Consider the following 27,267-nt stretch of genomic DNA (forward strand, 5'->3'; position numbering starts at 1 on the left):
CAGACATATTGGCATGCGTCTGTGGTGTGGGTCCCAGCAGAACCCCGGGATGAATCATGTAGCTGCAAGCATGCAAGAGCACTGTTTTATGATAAATATTACAAACCATAAATCATTGTTTCTCAGAAGACTAAAGAAAAAAGCTAAGAGAGAAAGGCTCAGGATTGGGGAGGGGAGAGGGAGAGCAAAAAAAAAAAAGAGAATGCAGAAAAGCATTTGGGAATGAAGAGAGAAAACAAGAGCGGGGTTACGCTCTCTGCGTGTACGAGTGTGAATGGTGGTGAAAAGGGGGCTTCAGGTCAGGGGGACCACCGGGGAGTGGGAGAGGCCAAGTCAGCCAGCGGTACCGGACTGCAGCCATACACACTTCCACAGCGAAGACTGGTAGAAGGCCACGGCGACCCACAGAGGGCCGAGCCGCAGTCACTTAAAAGTTGAGTTACGAGACACTGCTTGTACGCATGCCAGCGAGGGTCACGCTTCACTCACTCCAACGGATCTGAACGACAGCAGCCAGCCGAGGGGTGATGACTGCTGCCTTCACCACCGGTCGGACATTTTTGAGGGCGATTATCTTCCAGTGAGGTTTGGTTCGAGTTAGAGGATGAGAAATGAAAACTCACAATGACAGTATTTACTACCAGAGTTTAGGTGCGGTTTCACCCATGCTCCACTCATAAAGCCAGGGACACCATCACTTGAGGTTTCGGCAGGAATTTGGCTCATTGACTCACTCATAGTGTTCCTTGCTATGCTAATAGAAACTGCTCATCAAATACAAACAGCAAGTATACAGCTCTTACTGCCAAGAATGATCTAAGTAGATGTTTTTGTATATCCTTAAGATGGTATCGCCAGTTCGGTGATTCAAACATATCCAACTATGTGTACACTGATTTTAGACACAACAGATTCCTTTCCTCAAAATAGATTAGGGACACACATCAAAAGTCACATCAAAAATCAGCCCATCATACAGTCATTTCATCAAGGCCAATCACCTACCTTCATTTTAATACAGGTGTGCCATCTAGTGGCCATTGTGGGAACATTTCTTAACTCAATCTTCACAAAATATCAGCATGATAACATGTTAATCAAATAGTTTATTCTGGGATATCCATTTATACTTTGTTTTATTTAGCAAACCACAGCAGACTTCCCTCCCCTGCTCTCATCAGTCCATTCATCATTTCCCCAATTCCTATTCCATATCAATCTCATGGAGATTCTCAGGTTCTTCTTGCTTCACCCAAGGTAAAGCAGGAGGCACATAGGGGTCATATGTCCATCGAGGATAGGCTCTCTTGTACAGGTTCATGAGCACAGTGTCCTGGGAACGCAGCTGACTGTCAAATACGCATTTCATGTGCCCGTGAGTACCTGATTTAAAAAAAAAAAAAAAAGCAACATCTATTAGTTTTAATCAATGCAAAATACTTTACACAGCCCTATGTATACAAAATATTTAATGAAAATAAACCAACATTAGATTTTTGTTTTTTGTAAATCATATAAATAACAAGTAAATGGGATTTTAGATCTGGTTCACTCCTCACCCAAGGCATCCTTGATGTGTCCTCTTCGCCCCCACTTGGTGCGCAACTCCACTGGCTTAAACCACATGATATCATCTGGAAACAAGCAACAGTAATAGTAAACACACAAGTCAGGGACATACTTTACAAAAGATACAAAAAGACTATACATCATCTTCAAAAACAAAACGTAGGTTTGCGTAAGCTGCTCAAGCAAACCAAGTGCATCCAGCAAACCAAGGTATAGATAAGTACTTATAATAGTTAGTGCTATAAAATGTTTCTTTTTTCTTTTCTTTTCTTTTTTTAACAACATTGGTCCAGACCTTGAAATGTTTCAGTTGGTCCAAACCAAAATAGCTGGTGTGAAAGATGCCTCAGAACATGGTCTGGACCATAGGACCAAAATTTGGTCTTACCAAAAAAGGTGGTCTTGGTCTGGATCAAGTGAACCATAGTTTGGTTTGTTTGTAGTGTGAAAACACTTTTTAGATGTCTCAATTATAGGAAGTTGAGGCATACTATAAAAACAACAAAAGATAAAAAAGAGCCAGTGGTGTGCTAAAATCATCCTTCCTTTGTGTGCACTTCAGTCACACAGCAGTATGACTGAAGCAACATGATTGTATCTACTGTGGCCCAGTCCCATTTCTCTTTTGTACCCCTACCCCTTGTTTTCAAGAGTAACTCTTTCCTTTGGTACAAAGTTACAAGGGGAAGGGGTAAAATTCTCCCTCTACGAATTGCTACAACCCTTTAAGCACCTAATACAGATATAACTATAGCAGTGGATTGGCTAAAGTTCAGCAACCTAACTGCTGCTGCTTAACTAGGTGGTGCAGCAGGTAATTTTATTTTCCATTCCTTAATTCCTCTGTTATGGGCAGCTGCAATCAGCTTTTATTTTATTTTTCCGTTCCACCTTAGAGTCTGCAGCCTCTGCCGCCTGTTGCACCACTCAAGTTTCAACAGGAAAGTGAGCGAGCTAGCTAGCTACTGAGATTAACTACTTATTATTTTTTTTTTTTTTACAATTTTTTAATAGTTGTAATGAAGAAAATGGCCATAAAACATTAAAACTGGGCATTAAACTTTGGTAATAATTTTAACAAGGGAAAACGCTCAGGCTTGAGTATGTGCTTGAGCTGCAATCTTGCCAGTAATTCGCATAGTCCTCTGTTTTAAGTGTGCCTCTGAAAAATCTGTGTTTGAAGGAGCATAAACAAGAATTGGGACACCCCACCCCTAGGCGTGCAAGTACAAAACAGAGGGGTAGGTTCAAGGGGTAAAATGGTATTGGGCCTGTATCTGTAGATTCACTTTTATTTATAAGGGGAAACAAAAGGAAATGGAAGTCAGATACTGGCAGGGAAGCAGAAGTCAGCACAACATCTGGAAAAACATCTCGCCAAACTGACAACATATGCCACCATCCAACGCACTCACTTCTACAAAGCAATTGATGTCAAGTATAGGGAAATTCAACTCATGTATGTAATGAAGACAGGATGAACCTTTAACGCACTTCTTTAGTGCGCTTGCTGACCTGCAGTGTGAACCTAAAACTAACTCGACCAGATTTACACAGTATTACCACTATGATCAGGAGATTGCTGGTTTGAATCCTGTTTATGCAGCTTGCCATCTGCTACCAGAGCCCTGAGAGAGCACAATTGGCCTTGCTCTCTCTGGGTGGGTAGATGGCGCTCTCTCCCCACATCACTCCAAAGGTTGATGTCGCTCAGCACAAGCCGTCTGTGAGCTGATGCATCAGAACTGAGTCGCTGCGCTTTCCTCCGAGCGCGCTGTGATGCTACTCGGTAATGCTGCATCAGCAACAGTTCAAAAAGAGGCGGTGGCTGACTTCACATGTACCGAAGGACGCATGTGCTAGTCTTTACCCTCCTGGTGTTGGGGCATCACTAGAGATAGGGGGGGTCGTAATGAGTGGGTTGGGCAAATGGCCCAAATTGGGGGAAAAAAATGGGATAAAAATTAGAAATAAAATTACAAAAAAAAACTCACCCCTGTTGAAGAACATGTAACGGACGACAGCAGAGCGCCGGTTGATCTTGAAGGGGTGGCCACTCAGTACGATCCGCTTCAGGACCACTCGCCGAGGATTACAGCTCAGCAGGCTGCCTGTGGCCACCAGGTCTTGCATTCCTGAAGCAGCAGAACTCAATTACCCATCAACTCATTACAATTACATTACACATGCACACTTTATGTAACTGTGTGTGAGGTTTCGGACTTGCCATTGTCTCTCTGTTTAAATAGAAGAACCCCAGCTGTGGGAAAGGTGATGGGAGCGTACAAGGACACAACAGTCGGAGCATCGTCACGCAAGAAACGCTCCATCTTGTGCTTGTCCCCTGTAAAGACAAATCAGGTCAGCTCTCAGCCTTGGGTGAACGCTCACTAATCCCTCATCTGCACTGCGACAAGCTAACACCAGGACTTAACACAGGGAAAAACAAGTTTCTGCCACATACTCAAGCATAAAAACGCAAAACTCTCAGCAAAGACAACTTTACAGGAGCATAAGCATGTCAATATAAATGTTATTAAATTATCATAAAATATATGATAATACATTACTCAATACGATGTACAAACCCCAATTCCAATGTCCAAAAAATCATATTAACTTAATCATTAAGTTTATTACTCTTTATAATTTTAATTTAAAATGTATTGTAATAATGAAACATTTTAACCTTTCATTGCAATTATGTCTTGGACAATGTACAGCTCTGTAAAAAATTAAGAGACCACTTCAGTTTCTCTGATTTTGCTATTAATAGGTATGTGTTTAAATAAAATGAACATTGTTCTTTTATTCTATAAACTACTGACAACATTTCTCCAAAATTACAAATAAAAATATTGTCATTTAGAGCATTTATTTGCAGAAAATGAGAAATAAATAACTGAAAAAAAGATTCAGAGCTTTCAGACCTCAAATAATGCAAAGAAAACAAGTTCATATTCATATACATATTCCCTTATTTTACTTCTAGTGAGAACTCTGGCTGCTACATTCTGAATCAGCTGAAGATGTTTTACACAGTTCTCTTATATCACTGCCATTATAGAGCAGCAGGTAAGCAACACAGAAGTGCAGCAAGAGCCTCAGTTTCTAGTTTGATCAGACCAACATGAAGCAGTGCCTCTCTGAACGCTGGCAGTAGCTGGGTCATACCTGAGGTGTGCTGGGAGAAGAGGCCAGCGGCTCGGAAGCGTCTGAAACCGCACTGGAATATCAGCTCCTCTTTGGATGGAATTGGTTCTGTGCAACTTGGGTGCCGCCTCACCAACACATGCATCACAGACATCTACACAGAGGAACAGAAGAGGGGACAAATAACACTTTAATTGCCAAAAGAACCTCCTATTTGATAATTACAGGTCATTAAAGACACATTTTGTGGCTCAACAGTAACTGTAAGTTATAATAAGTAATTATCATTGCTAGAAAAATACAATGTTGTGTTGAGACTGTAGACTGTATTAATTGGAACAATGAATAAAGATGATTTATACATTTTGAAATGTATTTATGTACTTTTGTAGTTAATTCAGTTGACTAAATTTAGTAAATTTTCTTTTTAGCACCCCAACAAATAATTTTTAGGGGCCAGTTGTTCAAAAAATGTAATCCGGATCAAAATTATCCAGATTTGGTAATCACATTTTTTGCTATCCAGGATCAGGTGATCTGTCTTACTTTTAAGCCAGTTTTTCAAAGCAATATTGGATTGGATCAACCTGATCCAGAAACACAGTTTTCAGGATTACCTAATCCGGATTACCAGCTATGTAAAGAACAGGTAGAAGAACCAACATGAGTTGATGACTCCTTTTCTTGCCGTAACAAGATACTGCTTATTGCAAAACAATACGAGCAATTGAGCGTTTAAATGGAGTTCTGCAGAGACGCTTTGCATGACTTAACTATTTGCGAGTCGAACCACAGGGAGCATGCAACATAACACTTGCATGTATTGTCCTGCCCAATGTTGCTACCAGACGCAATGTCCCTCTCTGTGATGTTTATGATGCACCTGAGCCTGTTGAAGAACCAGAACAAACTCTGGAGTTCTTTGCAATTGTTCGAAATAATTTTTGACAGCTTCATATCTGATAAATGTTTCTTTGACATTAATATACCGTATTTTTCGGGCTATAAGGCGCACTTAAAATACGTATTTTTTCCCAAAAATCGTCATTGCGCCTTATAATGCAGTGCGCCTTGTGTATGGATTTTGCTTGTGTTTACTGACCTCGATTTTTATGTGGTACACGGCGCTCTGTTGTGCAGAATTCCTCACCCACGCCAGAAAAAGATCCCCCTCTTGGGCTAGCGCGCGGTTACCTTTGACTCCCGTACTGCCTCTCGGCTGTGGTTCAGGGTAGCTAGTTTCCACTGTAGCTCCGTGGCCAGAACAAGGTGCCGGTAAACTTTCCTTTCCACCCGTTCTGGGGTAATAGCACAAACTGTTTCTTTTTAGCGCCCACTTCTAAGTAAAGTTAACCTCTTAACACGCGCTGGCCCACCGGCGGGCCAGAAATATTTAATATTTCATAACTGGCTGTGTTTCTGAATAGTTATGAACAGTTACAGGTTCAATATAGACATCCAATATACCATTTTAAAGCTTAGAATCTCTGCTTTTGAGCTATTTAGCCTATTTAGCGGAATATCCTTTCAGAAAATAAACATTTAGGGCGAAATATGCCTTGGTTATGATTTTAATAATTCATAACTCTCATATTTGCGTTTATCGTTCGTCCATATTTCATCGAATGCGGTCATGTCATACACCATTCGAACCGTCTGGCTCTCCGGATTCCAGAACTGTGCTTTTACTGTAGGATGTATGTTTCATGAATTAGAGCTGCGTCAGAGCGCATGTTTCCAGTAATAAAAGGCTCTCCTTTTGTCCTGGGGTAACCTCCGGTCACTGCCGCCACCCCCCGAACACACACCCGCGCTCAGCCACAGGTCCTACCTTCAAAACGCGTCCAGACTAAAGAGAATCCATCAATCCAGTCTCCTGTAATCCACAGTTATATCCAAACAGCGCTGGAAATCACTTCATCCAGAAATGAAACTTATCCAATCTTTATCTCTGTTTTAAAACCGTTTTATTCACCGAATTCGGCACAACACGCTATTATAGTCAGAAGCCTCGCGGAGTAATGCGGTACTTGCTGTGCTTCAACATAATATTATGGTCTGTCGGAGCGTTGCGGCTACCGTTGTCAGGAGCCTCGCGGAGTAATACGTACTTGCTGTGCTTCAACATAATATTATGGTCTGTCGGAGCGTTGCGGCTACCGTTGTCAGGAGCGTCGCGGAGTAATACGTACTTGCTGTGCTTCAACATAATATTATGGTCTGTCGGAGCGTTGCGGCTACCGTTGTCAGGAGCCTCGCGGAGTAATACGTACTTGCTGTGCTTCAACATAATATTATGGTCTGTCGGAGCGTTGCGGCTACCGTTGTCAGGAGCCTCGCGGAGTAATACGTACTTGCTGTGCTTCAACATAATATTATGGTCTGTCGGAGCGTTGCGGCTACCGTTGTCAGGAGCGTCGCGGAGTAATACGTACTTGCTGTGCTTCAACATAATATTATGGTCTGTCGGAGCGTTGGCTACCGTTGTCAGGAGCGTCGCGGAGTAATACGTACTTGCTGTGCTTCAACATAATATTATGGTCTGTCGGAGCGTTGGCTACCGTTGTCAGGAGCGTCGCGGAGTAATACGTACTTGCTGTGCTTGTTGATTTATTGCTCAGAGATGTTGTTATTTTTCACAGATATTGTGAAGGATTTATTGCTCAGAGTTATTGTTACTGATATAAATAAAGTTTCATTTAGTGCGCCTTATAATCCAGTGCGCCTTGTGTATGGACTAACACTAAAAATAGACCGTTCACTCATTGTGCGCCTTATAATACGGTGCGCCTTATAGTCCGAAAAATACGGTACAGTGATGAAAGACAGTGACGTAGATGAAAAAAATCAATGTATTATTTTTGTTTGTTATTGAAATCTTTTGGGGGGATTATTTAATGGGGTCAAGATTGTTTTTATTTTACTGTTATACGTTACTATAGAAAAAGGCTTAATTGGTAGCCAATGTCTACTTTATCACTGTAACAGTTAAACAGGTCAAGTGCAAAATAGAAGTAAATGTAAATACACTAAATTGTACAAATGTATTTTTTTTTTAATTTAAAAATTAGATTTTAAAGTTTTACTACATTTTCTTCATGAAATCCACTTTGAAATCCTACCCCTTGTTGGGATCAGGGTAATCCTGTTTTTTTGGATCAAAGTTATCCAAATCCTACTGAAAAGTTTTGAACAACAGAAACTGAAGGTTTGATCCATTTTCAAACTAGGATTGGATTATGTGATCTGATCCGATTTCAGAATGCTTCTTTTCCTTTTGAACAACCCGTTTTCCAGATTTGATCCAATCCGATAACCAAAATCCGATCAGATTTCCTTTGAACAACTGGCCCTTGATTACACAAAAAAACAATTGTTTACATGGTACACATACATTCTCATGCAAAAGGAAGGGTTCTGATATTTAAAACGCCTGAATATCCACAAACTACCTAAAGCTTAGACTGAAACTTCCAAACTGAAGCTCTGGAAAGTTCTACAAACCTAACTCGTAGTGTGTATATTTTAGATTAAGTTGGAAGATACCTTCTGTTCATGTGGAAGCAGAGAGACCACTACCAGTGGTTTGCCTGCCTGGAAGCTCTCAATCACAGAGGGAGGCACATCTTCAATGTGTAGAGTCACATACCAGCCAACCTGCAGAACAACAGATCAAACAATAGATCAACTTTTCAGAAATCTTTACATAAGCCAAAAATGTTCATACCATATTTTTCACACTATATGCAGCCTTATATAGGAGTTTTAGTTTAGATCTCAAGCAACGAGGCTGAAGTAGCATCAGCATTAGCCGCTAACCGCTATTTCCCCATTCAGAGGTTTTAGCGGACTGTAGCTTGCTGCTATCGGTTAGCCGCTAATGCTAATGCTCCAGCCTTAGTGCTGGAAAATTCGGGAACTCAGGATATTTCTCCTGTTTAACTGTTTAAAATTTTAACTCGCTTTGATAATTTATTCATGGAAGATTTCAACAAATAGTAGAAAAGCTGTAACTAACGGAATTGCTACATTTCCCTGTATGACAGAAACATAAAATGTTACTTAAAGGTTTTAAAAGACTATTAGGGGCAATATCGTAATGTACACAATAATCAGTTATAATTTTTGAGCTATTAAAAAATCCATATTGTGATAAAAGCAATATTTTGTATTTAAAGCAGTCTATTTTTAATTTATTTTGCATTCTACTGTGAAGTTTTAAGGTTATTATTTGGATAGTTATTTATGTTTGCAGTTTTTTATTTGGTCTTTATGTGCAAGTTACTTTAAGTTACTGTTTTAAGAAACATTTGTCAAAGTTTAAAGATTGTTTTTTTTCCCACTAAATGTGAAACTAATGCACTTGCACAAAACAATGCAGCAGTAAGTTCTTTATATTAAGAACATATTTTAATAAAATAGGTCTAATTGCCAAGAATATTGTTATCACAAACATCCCATCAAAATAAGTTGAAATTATGTCAGGGCCATATTGCATATTAGAGATACATTAAAAATAGTTTTCATAGTGCAACCTATTAAAGTTTAAGAGCCTGGGAATTAAATAAAGGGGCAAGTTTATGTTTAAACTAGTTTACAATCAGACTAGGCCATTTATTAGAGCTTAAACAATTCTTGAAATTCATTTATTTTTTGCTGGTCCAAACTGTTTGCTGGATGTTTTTAAATATTTAAAATTTCAAATACATGCAGCGGATTATTTGCTTCCATTTTGTCCAATAAGCCGTGAAGCAAAAGCCTTGGAATATAATGAAAAACTAAATTCCACAATTTTTAATCTGTTTTATCTGGTACTCTTACCATAGCTCCCTCTTCCTCAGCAGCAGCCTCGGCCAGGATGCGGCGGCGGGTGCGCTCGAAGTTCTGAAACTGGAAGACGCGTGAGTAGTTGAGAGGCAGGTTCTCCATGGGGTCCCACGGAGACGAGCGGAAACTCTTCAGACCTCTATAGCGCTGGAACCTGAGGCACACACCCAAACAAACAAACACAGACATGAGTCAGACCTTCAATCTTCACAAAACAAGGGCGAAAAACGGCATCTGCGCTAACAGCATCTGTACGAGGGTTACATTTCAAAGCCAATGTCAAAACCGACACAAGGAAGGAAGAGGACCACTCGTGTGCACAGTGCACAAGCTGAGCTGTAGCAGCTGGAGGTGAAGCAGTGTTTTTACAGACATAACAGACACGGACACAGACACAGACAGACACACACACACACACATACATACATACAGACACGTCACCTTGTCTTAGCAGGTATGTCTAAGGGAGTATCCACTTCATCTGGGAACATTTCTTGCGTTCGTGCTTCTCTATAGCGCTGAAGTCCATCTTTCTCTTCTGTCTCGTCCATACCTTCATCATACTTCAGATCAAATCTGACACGCCCCGTAGAGCTTATCTCCTCCTGTTCTTCATCCTCCTCTTCCTCAACATCTTCACCATTCTTTCCAAAATCCCCATCCTTAAAGATAGAGAACATATTTTTAAACAAAAGCCAGTCTAGAGACAGCTGATTAAAACAATATATGCTTTCTAAAGACAAACCAGGCTCAGTATATCAGTGTATTTTATCTAAAGATGAAGATAAAATACACTGATAAACATTTAGGAATTTGCATCATGTCCCATAATTTTGCCATGTGCTATGGAAGCTAAAGAGCCTTGCACGATCCTATGAGATATGCACACGAGGCCTCCTGTATTGAATGTGATTTGTGCTTCACATGGACAAATCTAACCAGAATCCGCCAGTCATGATCATTATCACCCTCTACACAGTCCACAGTGGGTGGTAATACCTGTTTCAGGCTGAAAGTGTACATGCTCCTATATAAAGTATAGAAGATAAACATTTCACATTTTACATATTTCTGCATAATTAGGACCTAAATCATTAGAAGAAAACCCAGTTATACAAACAAAACAATACTATACATGCTCATTTATGTATTGAGGAAAATGATCAAATATTACATACTTGAGTGAGTGGCAAAAGTATGTGAACCTCTAGGATTAGCAGTTAATTTGAATGTAAAATTAGAGTCCGGTGTTTTCCATCAATGGCATGACAAACATTTGCAGCACAAGATTTGCACCATGTTATATTTTAAAAAACAGGGATCTATAAAAGACTGCTCTTCACAGCATGTAGAAAGTGTTTGTGGAACTGATTGACAATCTCAGAAAGAGTTGTTGCTTCTCATCAGGCTGGAAAAGCTTATAAAACAATTTCTAAAAACAGTTAGGACCCAACCAATCCAAATTCAGACAGATGTGTACAGATGGAGGAAATTCAAGACCATGGTTACCTTTCTCTAGGAGCGGTCGACCAACAAAGATCACTCCAAGAGCAAGACATAATATTCGGCGAGGTCACAAAGGACCCCAGCGTAACTTATGAGCAACTGAAGGCCTCTCATATCGGCCTTAATCCAAACTAAATGTTCTGGAAGGACCTGAAGCAAGAAATTAATATAAGTAAACCAACCAACTTCTCAGAGTTAAAACTGTTCAGTACGGAGGAATGGGCTGAAATACCTTTAAGTGCAAGACTAATCAACAGTTAGCGGAAACGTAATATTGGATTTTTTTTTTAATGAAGAAATGTTGATGTTTTAAGAATATTTATAAAAAAAAAAGATCGAAAATTCTAAAGGGTTCACAAACTTTCAAGCACCACTGTAAGGCATGCTGGTGTAATCTGGATTGTATAGCCTTTAAATTCACTTTTCCAACATCTTATTCATGAACCAGGCTGAAACTTTGTCGTTTGATGTCCATCCCTAAATATACATCGCTTTTTTCAGGCGGGAGCATGTGGCCACAGAAATGGGAAAGGGGCAAGACACACTGTTGGGGTGAATCCACACCCCGGAGAGGTCAACCTGCAGAACAATCACAGGTGCACTAATAAAAATAATCTCCCAGAATCATCTGAGGTACCACTTCCCTCCTCGTTAGCGTCTCGCATTGTGAAGCCCTCTTTGGTGCTCACCCAGACATCAGAAGTATGCAAATCGCAATGAAGGAAAATAAATCGAACGGAGCCTCCATACATGAGGAGCTTCCCCCTCGCTCTTTCAAGCCCAGCTGGTATAAATAAATGGCCGCCCGCTCTGCAGGTCCCAACAGGAAGCCCTGTCCAAAGAGCAGGAAGACGGGAGGCTTCTCTCGGGACAGGCCTCCAGCCCCAAACACTATTGTTGCGGCGAGCAGCCTGGCACTGAGGCCGAGAGGCAGACGCTGAGAAAACAAACAATGCCTCTCCACCATGCAGTTCAAAAAGAGCCAGTCACGTATGCAGTGTTCCGCCAGAACCGTGCCCGCCCCCCCCCCCGGCCGATCGCCCGCTCCCGCCGCCTCTGTTTACGCCCGCACTCTGCATTGTCAGCTCTGTGCGGTGAACATGCGGTGGAAGTCGAGCAGCACTTTAGCTTGACCTTCTCTGGCGTCTCATTTCTCACTGCCTTCTTCCGCTGCCACCTCGGACAACGCCATGGTGACGCACAAACAAATAGTGCCAGTGCCGTTCCAGTGGGTCAAAAAGTCACACGTAGATATTTTATGGCTGTGTTTACAGTCTTTTGTGCTGCTTGCCCTAATTAGACACTTCCTTGTTCGTTTTTATTCGAGAAAAAAAAGGGACTGATTTATTTTTCAATTGACGTACAGTGGTTCTCTCTAGAGATTCTAGAGATTTTTTATGATGTACGCAAACGTGATGATTTAAAAAGAAGAGTTCACATTTAAGTAAACATCCATGTTCCTATATTCTATCTTAGGGATGCATCAATGCCACTTTTTCCAACTGAGTACTTTCCGATATCAATGCTGACTTAGAATAAAGCAAATCAGGAGCATTATGTAATAGTGCAGTTGTCAGTGTAAAGCAGTGCAATGCACCAAGATCATGAAGGTTTTTTTTTTGACGGTCAAATGATAACATTTATTTTACTCTTCCAAACAAGCATGTTCAAAAGGAATTAACATATTATTGATTTAACCCCCCCGACATAACTTTCAGGGAAACACAGGAAGTTAAAATCAGGGGTGGGAGGGGTCTGAGTTGAGCAAGTTTTACTTGGGATACTTTTTTTTTTTCCCAGTGTTTTTTTCTGCCTTATCTGTTTGTTAGCGCAGTAATGAGGCACTAAGTATCAAGTCCATTACGAATACAAGTCCATCAGAATGTATTTATGCAACCCTATTTTTTATTAATATACACTCATCGTCAAACAAACGTTAGGCTAGGAAGATATTACCAGAACAATAAACGATTCAGAATTTAGACTGATGTCGGCAACACTTGGTCATATTTCTTATATATGAACAGGTCATATTTATTATACATGAACAGGATTCAAACCAGCGAACTCCCGATCATAGTGGCAATGCTTAGCCCACTGGACCACTCGGAGCCTCCTGAATATATATGTATAACGTGCAACATGCATCGCAACGCGCCACATATCTGGAATGTATCCGGGTGGAGTGTTGACAGCACGTCCACTAGAACCCACACAATTTTAATTTAAAATTTTAAAAGAGTAAGAAAACGGTGAAGGCTCACCTGAGACTCATTTTCAACATCCCCATCTTCCATTATCTCATCAGCATCATCGTCGTCGTCGTCACAACTGTCCATATCATCCTCATCCTCCTCCTCCTCCTCATACTCTTCATCATCCTCATCCACGATCCATGTGGCCTGATAGTCTGAGGTTCCTTTTGGCACCTTTATCACTTTCTTAATCTTCCTGGCCTCTACAAATTTAGAACCAAGGGCAGAACAGAATTTTTACAGCCAACCAATCATCTGAGGAACTGCAGCACTTCAAAACTAATGCTTCACTAACAGGTCATACTGTATACAACTATTCCAGCATTAGGAATGGTGCCAACAGGATCATGTTTATCTGCTCTACACAGTTCTGTTCTATCAGCAATGCTTTTCTACCAGGACTAGACATGCTGTGCGTATGCAACTTAAAAAAAGAAAGAAATGCATCCACAACAATGGGTCCACAAACACATTGACATAAACTGCACATCTGCAGTCATAAATAAGCAGAGCAGAGTACAGCAGAGTCTCTCACTGTCTTTAAACAATTACCAAAGACCAATTTATTCAAGTTCAATTTAATTAGAACATTTCTTGTAGGTATCCTTAAAGACTTTTATTTAGCAGCTTCTAGTTTAATTTAGCAACCAATTAAGCATCTAGTGAAGCACTTTTTGTATGTTGCTCTGGATAAGGTTAAGAACTAAAGACCTTAAATATAAATGTTTACTGACAAAACAAAACATTTAGCAATGCATTTTTAATGCAGGATTCATATCGCTATCAGAAATCAGACAATGACTACTTAACTCAATCAATATTTAGAAAGAAAAAAAAAAAAAAAAGACTGTACTCCAAACCATAAAAAATTCTTAATTTCATCTATTCTACTGCATTTCTGACCTTATTAGTATCCGCAGACATGTACAGGAAAAATATTAGCCCTGACTCATTTTCCCTTTTACTGCATTTGTAATTGTGTTTACAGTAATACTTCACATTAATGACATTGTGTACTTAAGAAAGTATAGCATTGAGTGTTTAAATCTCTACATTGCTGTACCTTCAGCCTCCTGGAGCTCAGACTCAGTGGGCCATGTCTGTTCCCCATCCATGGGGTCAACCTCAGCCTCAGCCTGCAGACTCTCTCTCACAGCAGGGTCCGCTTTCATTAGCACACGTTCCTCTCCTTCAGGACTCCCATCCTGCATCATCAAAAACACACACACACACACAAAAAAAACATATGACATATCACATAAGTGCTTACTTTACTCTGAAACTCTTTACCAATTAATATTCATCAGGCATTGAGTGTTACTAGCTTTAAAACAGCTAAAACCTTTTTCTTTTATCTTAGCTTTCTATTAGCTCCTTTTCTGTTCTTTGTTTATATTTAAATTTTTTATTTTCTTGACTTTGTTCTTATTTAATTCTATATTTTATTTCAAAATTTAAATGTTTTTATTTATTTTATTTTATTTCATTAAACCTTTACTTTTTAATCATTTTAATTAGCTTGATATTACTTATTTTTACATTTTTCTGTTTCATTTAATTTTATTGTAAAGCACTTTGATCTGCATTTGTATGTATGCAAGGTGCTATATAAATAAATAAATTTAAGTCTCTCTCTCTCTCTCTCTCTCTCTCTCTCTCAATGGAGAATCTTCATTCACATAAGGATGTACAGACAAAGACAAGCCCTCATCTCTGTCCAGGAAACTAATCCTAAGACATACAACACACCAAGCAGCCATTATGTGAAATCATCATCATCATCATCATCATCATCATCATCATAACGATTAGTTATGGATATTTAAATTAATAGGCACAGTAGATCTTATAACAGTGTTCACGCATTAAATGATCCAATTCTCTGAAGAACATAGACCAACCAGCCATAACATTAACACCAGAGAACTCTGAGAACTCCAGTGTAAAATTGATTTTGGTGTAGTAAAACATGATATAGAGTGAATAGCCCACCTCTGATCTCCTGCAGCTTTCCGAGATACAGTAATTTTATTCCCTTTGTCCAAACATACTTTAGAATGGATGATATGGGGCATATTTTTCCCCTGCAGATAAATCGGTTACGCTTTAGGTTGTAAACAGTGTTTTTAATAAGCTTCTTGTGCACTTTTAAAGTTATTAAGGCCTCGTTTTAAATGTCAGAGCTCTCCAAATTCTACCAATGAGGTATGGAGCTACTTTGAGCCTGAATAACAGTGTAAAAAGCAATTTATCTGCAGGGGAAAAACATGTCCCATATCATACAGTCTAAAGGGTCTTTGGACAAACTGAATATAATTGCAGGATCTCGGGAAAGCTGCAGGAGGGCTATTCAACAATTCAACTATTTATCACGTTTTACTAAACCAAAACTCAATTTTACACCAGAGTTCTCCTTTAACTTCTCCTTCCAATAACACTCAGTTATTGAAGGTGACGTGTTTAAAATACAAATATTTATTTATTTATTTTTTTTTTTTTTTTTTTTTTTTTATAGCTGTGCATCACTTTGACAGTGGCAAAATTGTGATTGCTAGCCAACTGGGTCAGAGTATCCCAAAAAGGACAGGTAGGTCTTGTGGGTTTTTTACTGGTGTGCAGTGGTTATTATATAACAAAAAAGGTTTAAGAAAGGACACCCAGAAAACCAGCAACAGAGTCATGAGTTTGTAAGGATCACTGATGTTCATGAAGACCCCCACTAAAAAAAACAGCAGTTTAGGATCTAAACTGCTAATGTCTTGCTGTCAAATACAACAGGACACCTTCAAAAAGGTCTTGTGGAGTCAATGCCTCGAATGGTCAGACCTGTTATGGTGGCACAAGGGAAATCTACTTAATATAAGCCAAGTAGAGTTAATGTTATGGTGGATCAAATATTAAATTTAACTGAAAAACTGAAAAACATAATACCAGCAAATATTACAATGTTGTTTTTGATTAAGCCTCTAGTCATTGAGCACTAAGCTCTGTCGTCATGAAGCTTGTGTATTAAAACAGGAAACTTTATAAACCATTGTTTTTTTTTTTTTATCCTCACCATCATCTCCACATCTCCCCCCCTGGCGGGCTTCGCTGGATGAGAACTAGTAGTGTTAATGGGTAGAGGGTCCACCGGGGCGCTGATTTGACTGAGCTGAAAATCTCCATGGCCAGCAATATGCACCAGCCTGTTCACCTGCAGGGGGCACCCTCGGACATATCCCGACACACGCAGGGTCCCTAGTCCAGTGGGAGGCCTGTCTGTGTCGTTCAGGGTGCTGTTGAGGGTGTAAGAGGCACTCTGGACCAGCATGTGTGAGCGACGAGAGCGGAAAGCTAGCCGCCGTTGTTTTTGCGCCCCCAGGTGGCGAAGGAGAAGCACTGCATCCTGATCAGAGTCCAGGGGGAAGAGACGTGCATCTGGGAAACGGGCCTCGGTCAAGCGGGACAGTGCCCTCCGGGATTCAGCCCTCTTCTTCACCGGCAGGTCAGCTATACCCTGACAAACCAACGCTGAGACAAAAAGAAAGAAGACGAACAACAATATAAGAATAAAACATGTAGACTATACAAAATAGATCATACAAAATGATCATTTCTGTTCCAATAAGGATTTACGTTTTTAATTAAAAAATCCAAAAAATGCATGTTTAGATTGAAGAAAAAAATGTTAACACCACAGAGACAACAATGAAGTTATTCAGTAACAATAGCATGATGAATTGACTAACAAATAAACTCAGGGTTCGTACATGTTTTAACCAATAAATATCTAATATTTTTTCATGATTTTTCCATGCCTTCAAGGCAAATTTTCATGACTATACGATTTTTAAAACATCAGTGCAGACATGGACAATAAAACCAAAAATCAACTAAAACTATAATTAAAATTGATTATAGCAGGTCAAAAACTAATCTAATTAAAATGCAGATCCTGAGAGCTCCCGTGTAAGAGCTAAATTACTGAATTAACTCTGAGCTGATGCATTTGTTAGCTCAAAATAAATTTTCTCCATCGATAAAATAAGCACAAATATTTGCAGACCACATTTACATGACTTTTCCAAAACTTACTGGGTATTTTTATTTTACTAAAACTTCTCCAGGCCTGGAAATGTCAAATTCCATGACGTTTCTATTTTTTTCATGACCATACGAACCCTGTAAACCACACTTTATTTGAGTCTCATTTGACAAGAGATGGATAGTGACAAAAGAAAATGAGACAGGTTATAAATATTAGAATGAATAATTTAAGTATTAAGCAAGGAATTAAAATGTTAATAAAATAAAAACAAACATCTGTAACAGAATGCAAAATTAAAAATTAGAATGAAAAATAAGTTAAGGAGTTTTAAAAATCAACACTTAAAAGCCTCTACTAGTAAGCTGCTCTAACAATTTGAAGTGCAACTGCTGAAAGTTGAATCACAGAAAGTTTTTTTTTTTTTTTCCTGTTCTGAGAAACAGCTAAAGAGAACAATCCAAAGATCTGGGAATCTTCCTGTTTCAAAAAACCAATGGCATTTTTGGCAGGCAGTCTGGTGCAAGACAAAGAAGTGCCATGTAGTGTTTGACGTCATACATCCCACACCTAAATACAGCTCAAAGAGAAAGAGGTACCAGGACTAAGGTCACATTACAAGGTGCATTAAATCACTTTGGACTCTTTGCTCAGATCCGATTTGGCAAACTGAGCACACTGATGTTTAAAACGTCCCCTCCCTCATCAACCAATGCTGAATAATGAAGACAGCACTAAGCACATGCAGACTTGCCAAAAAACAAACTCTGTTATTTATGTAATGTTAAAAATAAATAAGGCAGGAAAAATGCTGAAAAACAGTCTCTGACTCCGACTTTTAACTCACCATGACTTGGTAATCCCTGTGCAAAAAGACAGGACAGACAGTAATCTCCATAACTGTCCCAGCCCTCAGTGGACTCCAGCACAAAGACCAGACTGTCCGCCACCTTCGCCACATCCAGAAGAGAGTGCAGATCAGCTAAAAACAGTGAAATATCATTACAAATTAAAGGCTAGCAACCATTAAGCAATTAATACAGAATTACTGCATTTCACATTTTAAATGATTACAATAATTACATAATAATACAAATGATAATAAAATTGAGCAGAGTACAGTAGTTTTGCCTTTTCAACCATAAATACTGATACTAGACTCTGCTCTGATATGGTAACAGTAAGGGTGTGGCAGTGTTTTTCCATTTAACATACACCAAAATCCCAATAGTCATGTATGACCAGCTCTGTATGACCAGCTCTGAAAAATATGAGAGCACTTAAAAATGATGTTTCTTTGATTTCACTAAATAAAATAAAAAAACTCTGGAATATAATCAAGAGGAAGATGGGTGATCACAACCATCAAACCAAACTGAACTGCTTGAATTTTTGCACCAGGAGTGACACAAAAGTTATTCAAAAGCAGTGTGTAAGACTGGTGGAGGAGAACATGCCAACATGCATAAAATTGAGATTAAAAACCAGGGTTATTCCTTCAAATATTGATTTCTGAACTCTTAAAACTTTATGCATATGAACTTGTTTTCTTTGTATTATCTGAGGTCTGAAAGCTCTGCCTATTTTTTGTTATTTAAGCCATTTCTCATTTTCTGCAAATAAAAGCTCTAAATGACAATATTTTTATTTGGGAGAAATGTTGTCCGTAGTTTACAGATCAAAACAACAATGTTCATTTTACTCAAACATATACCTATAAATAGCAAATAGTGGTACTTATGGTACAGGTGACGGGTGACATCTGGTTAGAGCTCACTGTCTGAACAATCAATCACTCCCATATTCACTGCAGGAGGCCTCAAATGAGTATCTTGCATCTCAGCGCAGCATTCTTTGGGTAAATGGACATTTGGCATGTCTGAACCTTTGCTTTTGTTGTCACATAACTACTTAAAAATAAAAGACATATAACATTAAAACTCGGATCGTGCAACACGTGTGATCAAGTTTAGGCGTAAAATATGGTTATTCTTTTAACAAGTCAAACATTCTTTTGCAGTTATACAACCACGGGTTACCTGTATCTGAGCGGTAGAAAGTAAATCTCTGTTTGAAACGAGGAAGGACCAGGCCAAAACTGTCCTTAGCCCCTTTGACTCCTTGGTCTTCATGCAGCACCCCTCCAATCCCCTCTCCTCTCAGTATCTGCGTCACAGCTCCAGCGTCCACAGCAGCATGCAGGGAAACGACAGCCACCAGGTGAGGTGGGCCATCTCTACTGCCCAAACGACGCTTCTCGTTCAGCACCTTGTAAAATACAAAAACAGCATTAATAACAAACACTTTTACTTGAAGTTTAAAGGATGAATCTCATTACTTTCTTACCATGTCCTTCTTGTTGCGCCTCAGCTGGTTGGCTTTATGTCTACGGTCCAACTTCTTTAACTCTCTTCTCTGCTTTTTCGACAGAGCCATGACAGCAACTCTGCCTGATGGATGAAATCATTTTTGAAAATCAGCTTAAATAAAACAGTATTTCTTCATACCTGATCAAAGTAATCTGCTTATTAACAAGTCCTTACTGAGTTGTAGGACAGTGGATCATTTGAGGCCAGTGTTAAGAGATTAATCTTACACGGTAAGTTCCCGGGACAGGGATTAAGCCTAGTTACAGACTACATTTTAATTTTAATAAAAAATCTTTATATCTTTAAATCTTATGTCACCATGGGTTCTTTAGGGCCAGGCTTAATGCCTGTCTGGGAAAACTGTTCCCTGAGTCCCTACTTAAAATCATCTGTTCAGATACTGCATTTACTCAATTACAGGCCAGAAAACAGGCCAGCTGTCTCTGGGATTCAACAGCAGAGCTGCCACACAACAGCCCTTGTAGTTAAACAGCAAGATAGCTAACCTGGTAAGCTATCTGACTGTTTGTAAGCTCAAACTGCTACAATGCAGATATGATAAAATATAGTTATGGACACTACCATATCCCATGAACTGTGTCTGCTGTAACCAGCTAAGTTAGCCATGTTCTCTACTCTGGTCTGTAAGAAATGCCTGAACTCCAGACACGTGTTAGTCGCAGGTTAGCCATGCTGCTCCGCCGGAGTGTCTAAACCCCAGAATAACCCTCTGAACTGAAGCCCCGAGCTCACCCTTGTTCTCCCGCTCGATCTCTCCTTTAGTCCGGTGTTTGCCATGCTTGTGCTGCTTGTTTTTCTGTTTGTAAAGCCCGGGTCGGTGAGCTTGCTGCTGCTGTTCTCCGCCAGCAGCCATTTTCGGTCACGCCGCACATGTAAACTTTAAATGACGTCATATTCCTGCGCGCGGCGAGGAGGTTTAATGAACCGATTCTTTAGAGAGAACCGAATCGCGGACTGGACGAGTCTTTAATTCACATCTGAAGTAAACGTTGTTTATCCGATCAATTTAAGACGTTTAATATATTCTAAAAAGAAGCTAAATATAACATAAAATCTGGCTGCTGATTCTCTTATTTTTGTTTTTAAAATGTTCTGTCATTGTAATTACTTAAAAAAAAAAAAAAAATATATATATATATATATATATATATATATATATACAGAAGATAATAACTACAGATTTTAAAAAGAAAAAAGCTTTTAACATCTTAAACATCTTTAATCTTTTAAATCCTCTTTTAAAGGAAATATTTATTTAAATATAAATTTAAATATTTATTTAAATATATACATTTAAATATACCTTTCCTTATTTTACTCTTATTTTACTCTTTAACTGATATTTCTATTATAAAAGGTGTTTTATCCTATCATTTTAAGACATTGCATAAAAATCTATTATGCTTTCAAAAATGTGTGTCTGTCTGCTGATTCTATTACTTCTGTTTTCAAAATGTTTTAACTCTATTTAACTCAATTATCTACTATTGTAATAGCTTAAATAAAAAATAAATGTACAGATAATAACTACAGATTTAAAAAAAAAAGTCTTTTAAAAATAAAAAAAAAATCTTTTAAATCCTCTTTTTAAGGAAATATTTACCTTATTTTACTCTTATTTAACTAATTCTTTCTATTAAAAATTTGTGCAAATGTAATATGTGTTATCAAGTCTTCGGTTTACAGCTGAAAAAATGTTTTCATTTTAAAATTTTAAGACACTAAAAAAAGACATAAAAATATTATTCTCTCTCAAAAAAAAAGCTGTGAATATTGTGAATAGTGCATATTTCTAAATCATGTATTTCTCCCAGGAAAATTATATTACTATATCCTATAGGTGTCAATTACGATGAAACGCTATACAGTGCTATGTATGTACATGTTTAAATTTTTAATAAATAAAAAATAAGACGTAAAATAAATTCAGTGAGTCATGATTATTCCGCTCCTTTTAATTTAGGGATCACATAAAAAAATTGAAAAGTACAAAATCCAATTATAAATATCTAAATTTTGTTACAGTTTTTATTGTAGTCTTAGCTCTTATTGTATGGATTAGGGAGATATTCTCTTAAATTTTTTGCATTTTTTTTATTGTTTTTAATTTTTTAAAATATTTTTTGTTATTGGCTATGCCTGCCTTATCTTCTTTTCGTTTTTGTATTTTATTAGTGTCTGACTGCTGATTCTCTTATTTCTGTTTTCACAATAGTTGAATTCTATTATTGTTATAGATTCAATTAAAAACTTATATATACAGATAATAACTACAGAGTAAAAAAAAGAGAAAAAGTGAAATGATCTTTTAAATTATATTTTTTAGGAAATACCTCACTTAATTTTTACTAGTAAGAATAAATTATTTTTTTTATAAGTCTTACTATTTAATTTCAAGAAATTTGGTTTTTCCCATTTCAGGTTTTATGCAGCCTGGTAATATATTTAAGTTAGTTGTTTTGTTATTTTCTAATATGTTTATGGGAATGAAATTCGAATATTTAATTTGGAGATTTAATTTACAAAGTTCAAAATTTATTGTGAACTTTTAGATGTAAGGAAGTACAGCTCTGTAAATGAAACACTAAACAAACTAAAGTGCGTGTGCGCCCTCTACTGTTCAGTTATTGTGCTGAAATTACACAGAGAACATTGCAATGAATTAAGGACCTGTCATATTTTTTGAAAGGTAAAAAGACAACAATATCTATAAAAAAATATCTATCTTCTATTCTCTTTCAGCAGGACTGTTTCTTTTTCAAGTGGAATAGCCGCTTGGGGCAGGATTTCTCAACCCTAGAAGCTCTTTGCCCTGCCCATTTTAGTGCTTACCCTGTTCCCAACACACCTGAATCAACTAATCAACTGATTAACAAGTCCTTTCAAAAGTGCAGAGGGGGTGTGTTGAGTATGCAGGGCATACAATTCACATATAGGGGCCCTTCAAATCAATGAGTGTATATAATGTATATATCTACAGCTTCAAATGAACAAGTGAACTTTATACAATATATACAATTCAGTTTGTAATGCAAAGTTGACATTTAACCTCCAAAATTAAGTAGTCTAAAGCCTCTGGATCAAATAGTCTAGTCTGACCAAGAAAAAAGACTTCAACCATACCTACCATAGATTTCCTAAAGCAGCTGACTTGTATCTGCATGATTATGTGCACTGCTGCCACTTGATCAAATTATTGGATGAATGAGTAGCAATACATACAGCAGTAGAGTCTCTAATGTCTCATATTACAATAGCAAAAACAGTCATTTTACAACAGTACGACATGATACATCCCATAAACCAAACAACCACATAGCTTATTCAGGATACTACTCAGACTCAGGCCTTAAAAACAGACTTTTAAAAGTATTTCATTACTGTATTCATACTTTGAGTATGTTTGTTAATATGTTTTACGTCTGCTCACATCAAAATAAACACCTATTTTTTTTTTGTACAAACTATGTAACAGGCTCATAAAATTTACATTAAGATTACAGTAATTAAGTAGTTATACCTCTCGTCAAATCTGTTAAAGTTAACAGAGATATTATAGATCCCTCCACTCCTCTCTCAAAAAAGCTTCAGCAGTAAATTCTTTTCTAAATTTGTTTCTAAATTCGCTTTACCAAATCCCAATATTCCCGTGGCATTTACATAAACTGCATCATTTTTTAAACTATTTAATTTAAAAGGTAGAAATAGACTACCTTTAAAATAAAACCAATCATTAAACAAATCAACTAAACCTGAAAATAAACAAGCAATTAATGTTCATCACATGTTCAGGACATCAAATAAACCACAGATATAACAAAACATTCACATCAGTGATTTAAATCGCTGAATTCGATTTGCACACATATCGAAACGACTCATAAATCGATTTCTAAATCAACTCGTGAACCGATTAATGAACAAACTCTGCTCTTTGGCTGTCTGATTTGAATAATTAATATAGCTAAAAAGGTAATTAAGCCTGAGACATTAAATAACCTTGCTCCAGTGGAAAAGTAATTAAGGCTTTCCCACCACAGACATTCACACTCTACTAGCTTATTATAGGATATTTATTATATATTTATTTAAAAACATGATTTTGTAAGCCAAATATAACTGCCTTTTCACATCAGATGGCAATATACACATAGCTAATTAGCTAGCTAGCTACTTTGGAAGGCAATAAACTATTTTTTAAAAGTGTCATTAACTTGCCTTGCAATGGTCATACTTGGGAAAACGAAGTTTCTTTAGTAACAGTGTGCTTTGCCACTTTTATATTACTCAAATTAAGTTATCGTTAGCTAGCTTGCATTAACTTAGCTTGGCATCTGCTTTTTGGTAACCTAACTTGAAACACTATTTTGGTCACATTTAGGTTTAATTAATTTAATGTAAGTGAATTATCGAATTATCCATGTATACAGTTTTATAACAACACTGTTTTTCTTAGAGTCGTTTTCTACAGTAAACCGTTATCTGTGTACTTTTGTGTGTAAAAAAATGAGGCAACCACTGAACTTGTTTCGTCATTTCGTAGTCTGCATCATGTTGGTAAGCCTATATTTGCTAATTTGGATCTAACCTCGATTTTCAGTGGCAAAAATAAAATAAAAAATTTAATGTCTGCAAAATTGCTTGTATCAAGATCATGACTATGTTCTTATGCACACATTGGCCAAAAGTAATGTTTGCATAATGTCTTGGAGTAAAAGTAAAGTAAAATATAAAGTATATATAATACATCTGTAAAGATATGCAAACTACTTCAACTACTTACTTGTACTGGTACAGTTATAGACTGTATTCTTTCTGTTTCTCTCACCTAATGCTTCAGGACCACCACAAAGCAGGATTTATGTGGGTGGGCCATTATCAACACTCCATTGACACTGATATGGTGGAGGTGTGCTGTTACAAGTGGGTCAGGCACAGCAGTGCTGCTGGAGGTTTTAAACGCTGTGTCCCCCTAACTGCCCACTCTGTTGGACACCCCTGTCTAGCTGCTCATCCTTGTCAGTGATTACAGGATGCTGCCCACAGAATGCTACCCACAGCATTCTGCCTGTGGTGGTTCAGTGGGGCCCTGAATATTGAAAAACAGGGTAAAAGGAGGATATAAAGTACACAGGGAAGCATAAAAGCAGGACCAAAGCCTGTATTTGTAGAACTAAAATGTTTTATATATGGTAGGTGGAGCTGATAAAATGAACTCTTAGTGTAGAAACAAGGAGGTGATGTTAAAAAAGCAGCTGGCCACAGTAAACTCTTAAGCCAATGAAACCATTATAAGAATATTAAATGAATATGTTTTGTCATTGTTTTGTAAATATATTTTCTCTTGTTTGTATTTTTAATTATTTTATATTACACCATATGTTTTCCATGAAAACATTCTTTTCATTCTTTTTTCATTCTTTTTTAGTACTGAATACAAAATAAAACAAAAACTGCAGAGGGTGGGGACCACAAGTATGTTGCTGCTTAAAGCCCCAAATTTTCTGATTTGCCCTTGGCTGACAACATCAGAGAAAGGGGCCTAGTGTTGGGTGGGGTGGCAACCATGATTCCCACTGGGCTTTAACTGGACACACCCCTGCCAGACATAATTGCAAGTGTGTTGGTTTTTGCAGTGGGAGTTCTCCCTCTTGCCTGGGGTCTTGCTCAGGAAATGCCAGCAGACACAGATATGCCACAGAGGAAGTCCAAAGCAGGATACAGTTTGCCATTACTTTATTTTCTTGAGAATTATTATTTTTTCAGCTTTGTCTTATCAGACCTTATATTGTATTTAAAGCTTTTCCTACAGCTACATTAGAAAAATATGAAATTATGTTGCTGTCTTAATTAATATGGTGTAAATACTGGGTTTAGAGCATGGCTCATACATTTGATGATAAATAGGATGCACATGCAGCACAATTTTTAGAAATGTATTTAGAGTATTATCTCTTTTTTACTGAGGTCCCACAAAGTGCTTATTTTTATAAACAGTTTTGCAGTAGGAATGTCAGGCCAGATATGAGGTCCTTAAATGCACTATTTGTTTAAATCAGAATACATCACAGCCACATAATGAAACCAAGTAAATGAGACATGACTCTTTAAATGCCATTCATAAAACTGCCTCCATAAGCTTCAAAGCCTCCTGTTCGCCTGGAAACAGAGAGCAGACATCCTGCTTCCCCATTGGCTGCGGACACGGCTGGTTCAGAGCCAATCCTGAGCAGCACGTCTCTGGTCTGTTTACCAATTGGTTGTTTCCAGGCCAGAGGACAGCACCATAATGCATCCTTTTAATCTCTTGGTGATCTATAACAAGTCATGCAATGCCACATTCTGGTAACTGGACCACTTCGAATGGTTCATTAGAGATTTCCATTTGTTTGCTTCATAGATTTAGCTGATGTTGCTCTGCCCTACTAAGGAACAAGAGAAATATACACAGGAAGATTATTGTAGTGACTGTTTATAGAGTTGATGCTCATGTATTTCTTATGTGAAATATAATTCATACATTTACACACACAGCAAATGCTTTCATAAATGCATGTACATATATTTCTTGACCATATATGAATAGTCCTAAAAGCTTCAGTACAGATTTAGCTAAGGATGCACTGAAATTAAATGCTTTGACTGAAAATGAAACCAAACAAATAAACAATCAACTGAAAGCTAAATACCAAAAACAAAATATGTTTTTAATACAGATGATCGTTTGAAACTTTTTCAACATTGCATAAATAAATGTGCCTTAATATATTTAGAAAAAGGAAGCAATAATATTGTAAAAATATGCATTGAACAATGATCATTTGTCAGATCAGCTGGCTGTGATTTGATCACATCCAAATTAAAAACATTGTTGTTTTGTTTAAATTACTCAGACTTTTTACTGGGACTTTCTAGACTAAAATGTCATTTCTCCATTCAAAATACTGTGTAGCCAAAGGCTATGTTTAATCCTTGTCCTAAAAACTGCTAAGAAAATAAAAGTGTTTTTTTATTTTTTGGCCATATAAATTTGCCATATATTAGGCTCATGTTTATATGTGTCTCATTGTGCTGTGATCTTGAGTCTTACATTTATAAAAATGTTTAATAGTACATGAATGTATTTTAAACGGTGTTTAAAGGGTTTAAGTAAAAAAAAACACATGGCCAAACATCATTACGAAGTTTTTTTTTACTGTATTTTACTGTTTACTTTAGAGGGTTATTGGTTTAAAAGTGTTAACTAAATGTGAGACAGTTCTGTAAACCTTACTCTAATGTATAGGGTATAACTCCAGGTCATGTCATATGGCTATTTAGTTTATTTTCCCGAAGATAAGCTCTTTAATCTGACAGTGAGTGGTGAGTTTCCCCCCAAAGTGTTTGGGCGGAACTGGCGTTCCAGGAACAAGAAGGAGGAGAAAGGGGGAGAAGAGAAAACATCACCACAACATGGTGTTCAGCGTGGAGCCAAATCCCTGCGCTCTGTAGGTGGATTAGACGCGTTTTAAGGTTTAGCTTTTCGACCCAGATCCAGGGT

At 37.7% G+C, this 27,267-nt stretch overlaps 1 protein-coding gene across 2 annotated transcripts; it reads right to left on the reverse strand.

Moving 5' to 3' along the window:
- Positions 1–1,086: 1,086 nt before the first annotated feature.
- Positions 1,087–27,261, reverse strand: tsr1 (TSR1 ribosome maturation factor). Of its 2 annotated transcripts, none has more exons than XM_049466779.1 (15): positions 27,174–27,261; positions 19,684–19,787; positions 19,377–19,605; positions 18,185–18,319; positions 16,369–16,823; positions 14,374–14,515; positions 13,320–13,513; positions 9,991–10,211; positions 9,544–9,703; positions 8,269–8,379; positions 4,744–4,876; positions 3,797–3,913; positions 3,564–3,704; positions 1,560–1,634; positions 1,087–1,383 (listed from the first exon to the last, which is right to left on the reverse strand). In XM_049466779.1, the coding sequence occupies exons 2-15, from the start codon at positions 19,771–19,773 to the stop codon at positions 1,205–1,207; spliced, it is 2,382 nt and encodes a 793-aa protein (XP_049322736.1). In that variant the 5' UTR covers positions 19,774–19,787; positions 27,174–27,261; the 3' UTR covers positions 1,087–1,204. The 2 variants fall into 2 exon arrangements, with proteins under 2 accessions (XP_049322736.1, XP_007245961.3); XM_007245899.4 differs by lacking the exon at positions 27,174–27,261 and adding an exon at positions 20,460–20,616.
- Positions 27,262–27,267: the final 6 nt, after the last annotated feature.

This window comes from Astyanax mexicanus, chromosome 18 (assembly GCF_023375975.1).
Source record: "Astyanax mexicanus isolate ESR-SI-001 chromosome 18, AstMex3_surface, whole genome shotgun sequence".
Taxonomy (NCBI): Eukaryota; Metazoa; Chordata; class Actinopteri; order Characiformes; family Acestrorhamphidae; genus Astyanax; species Astyanax mexicanus.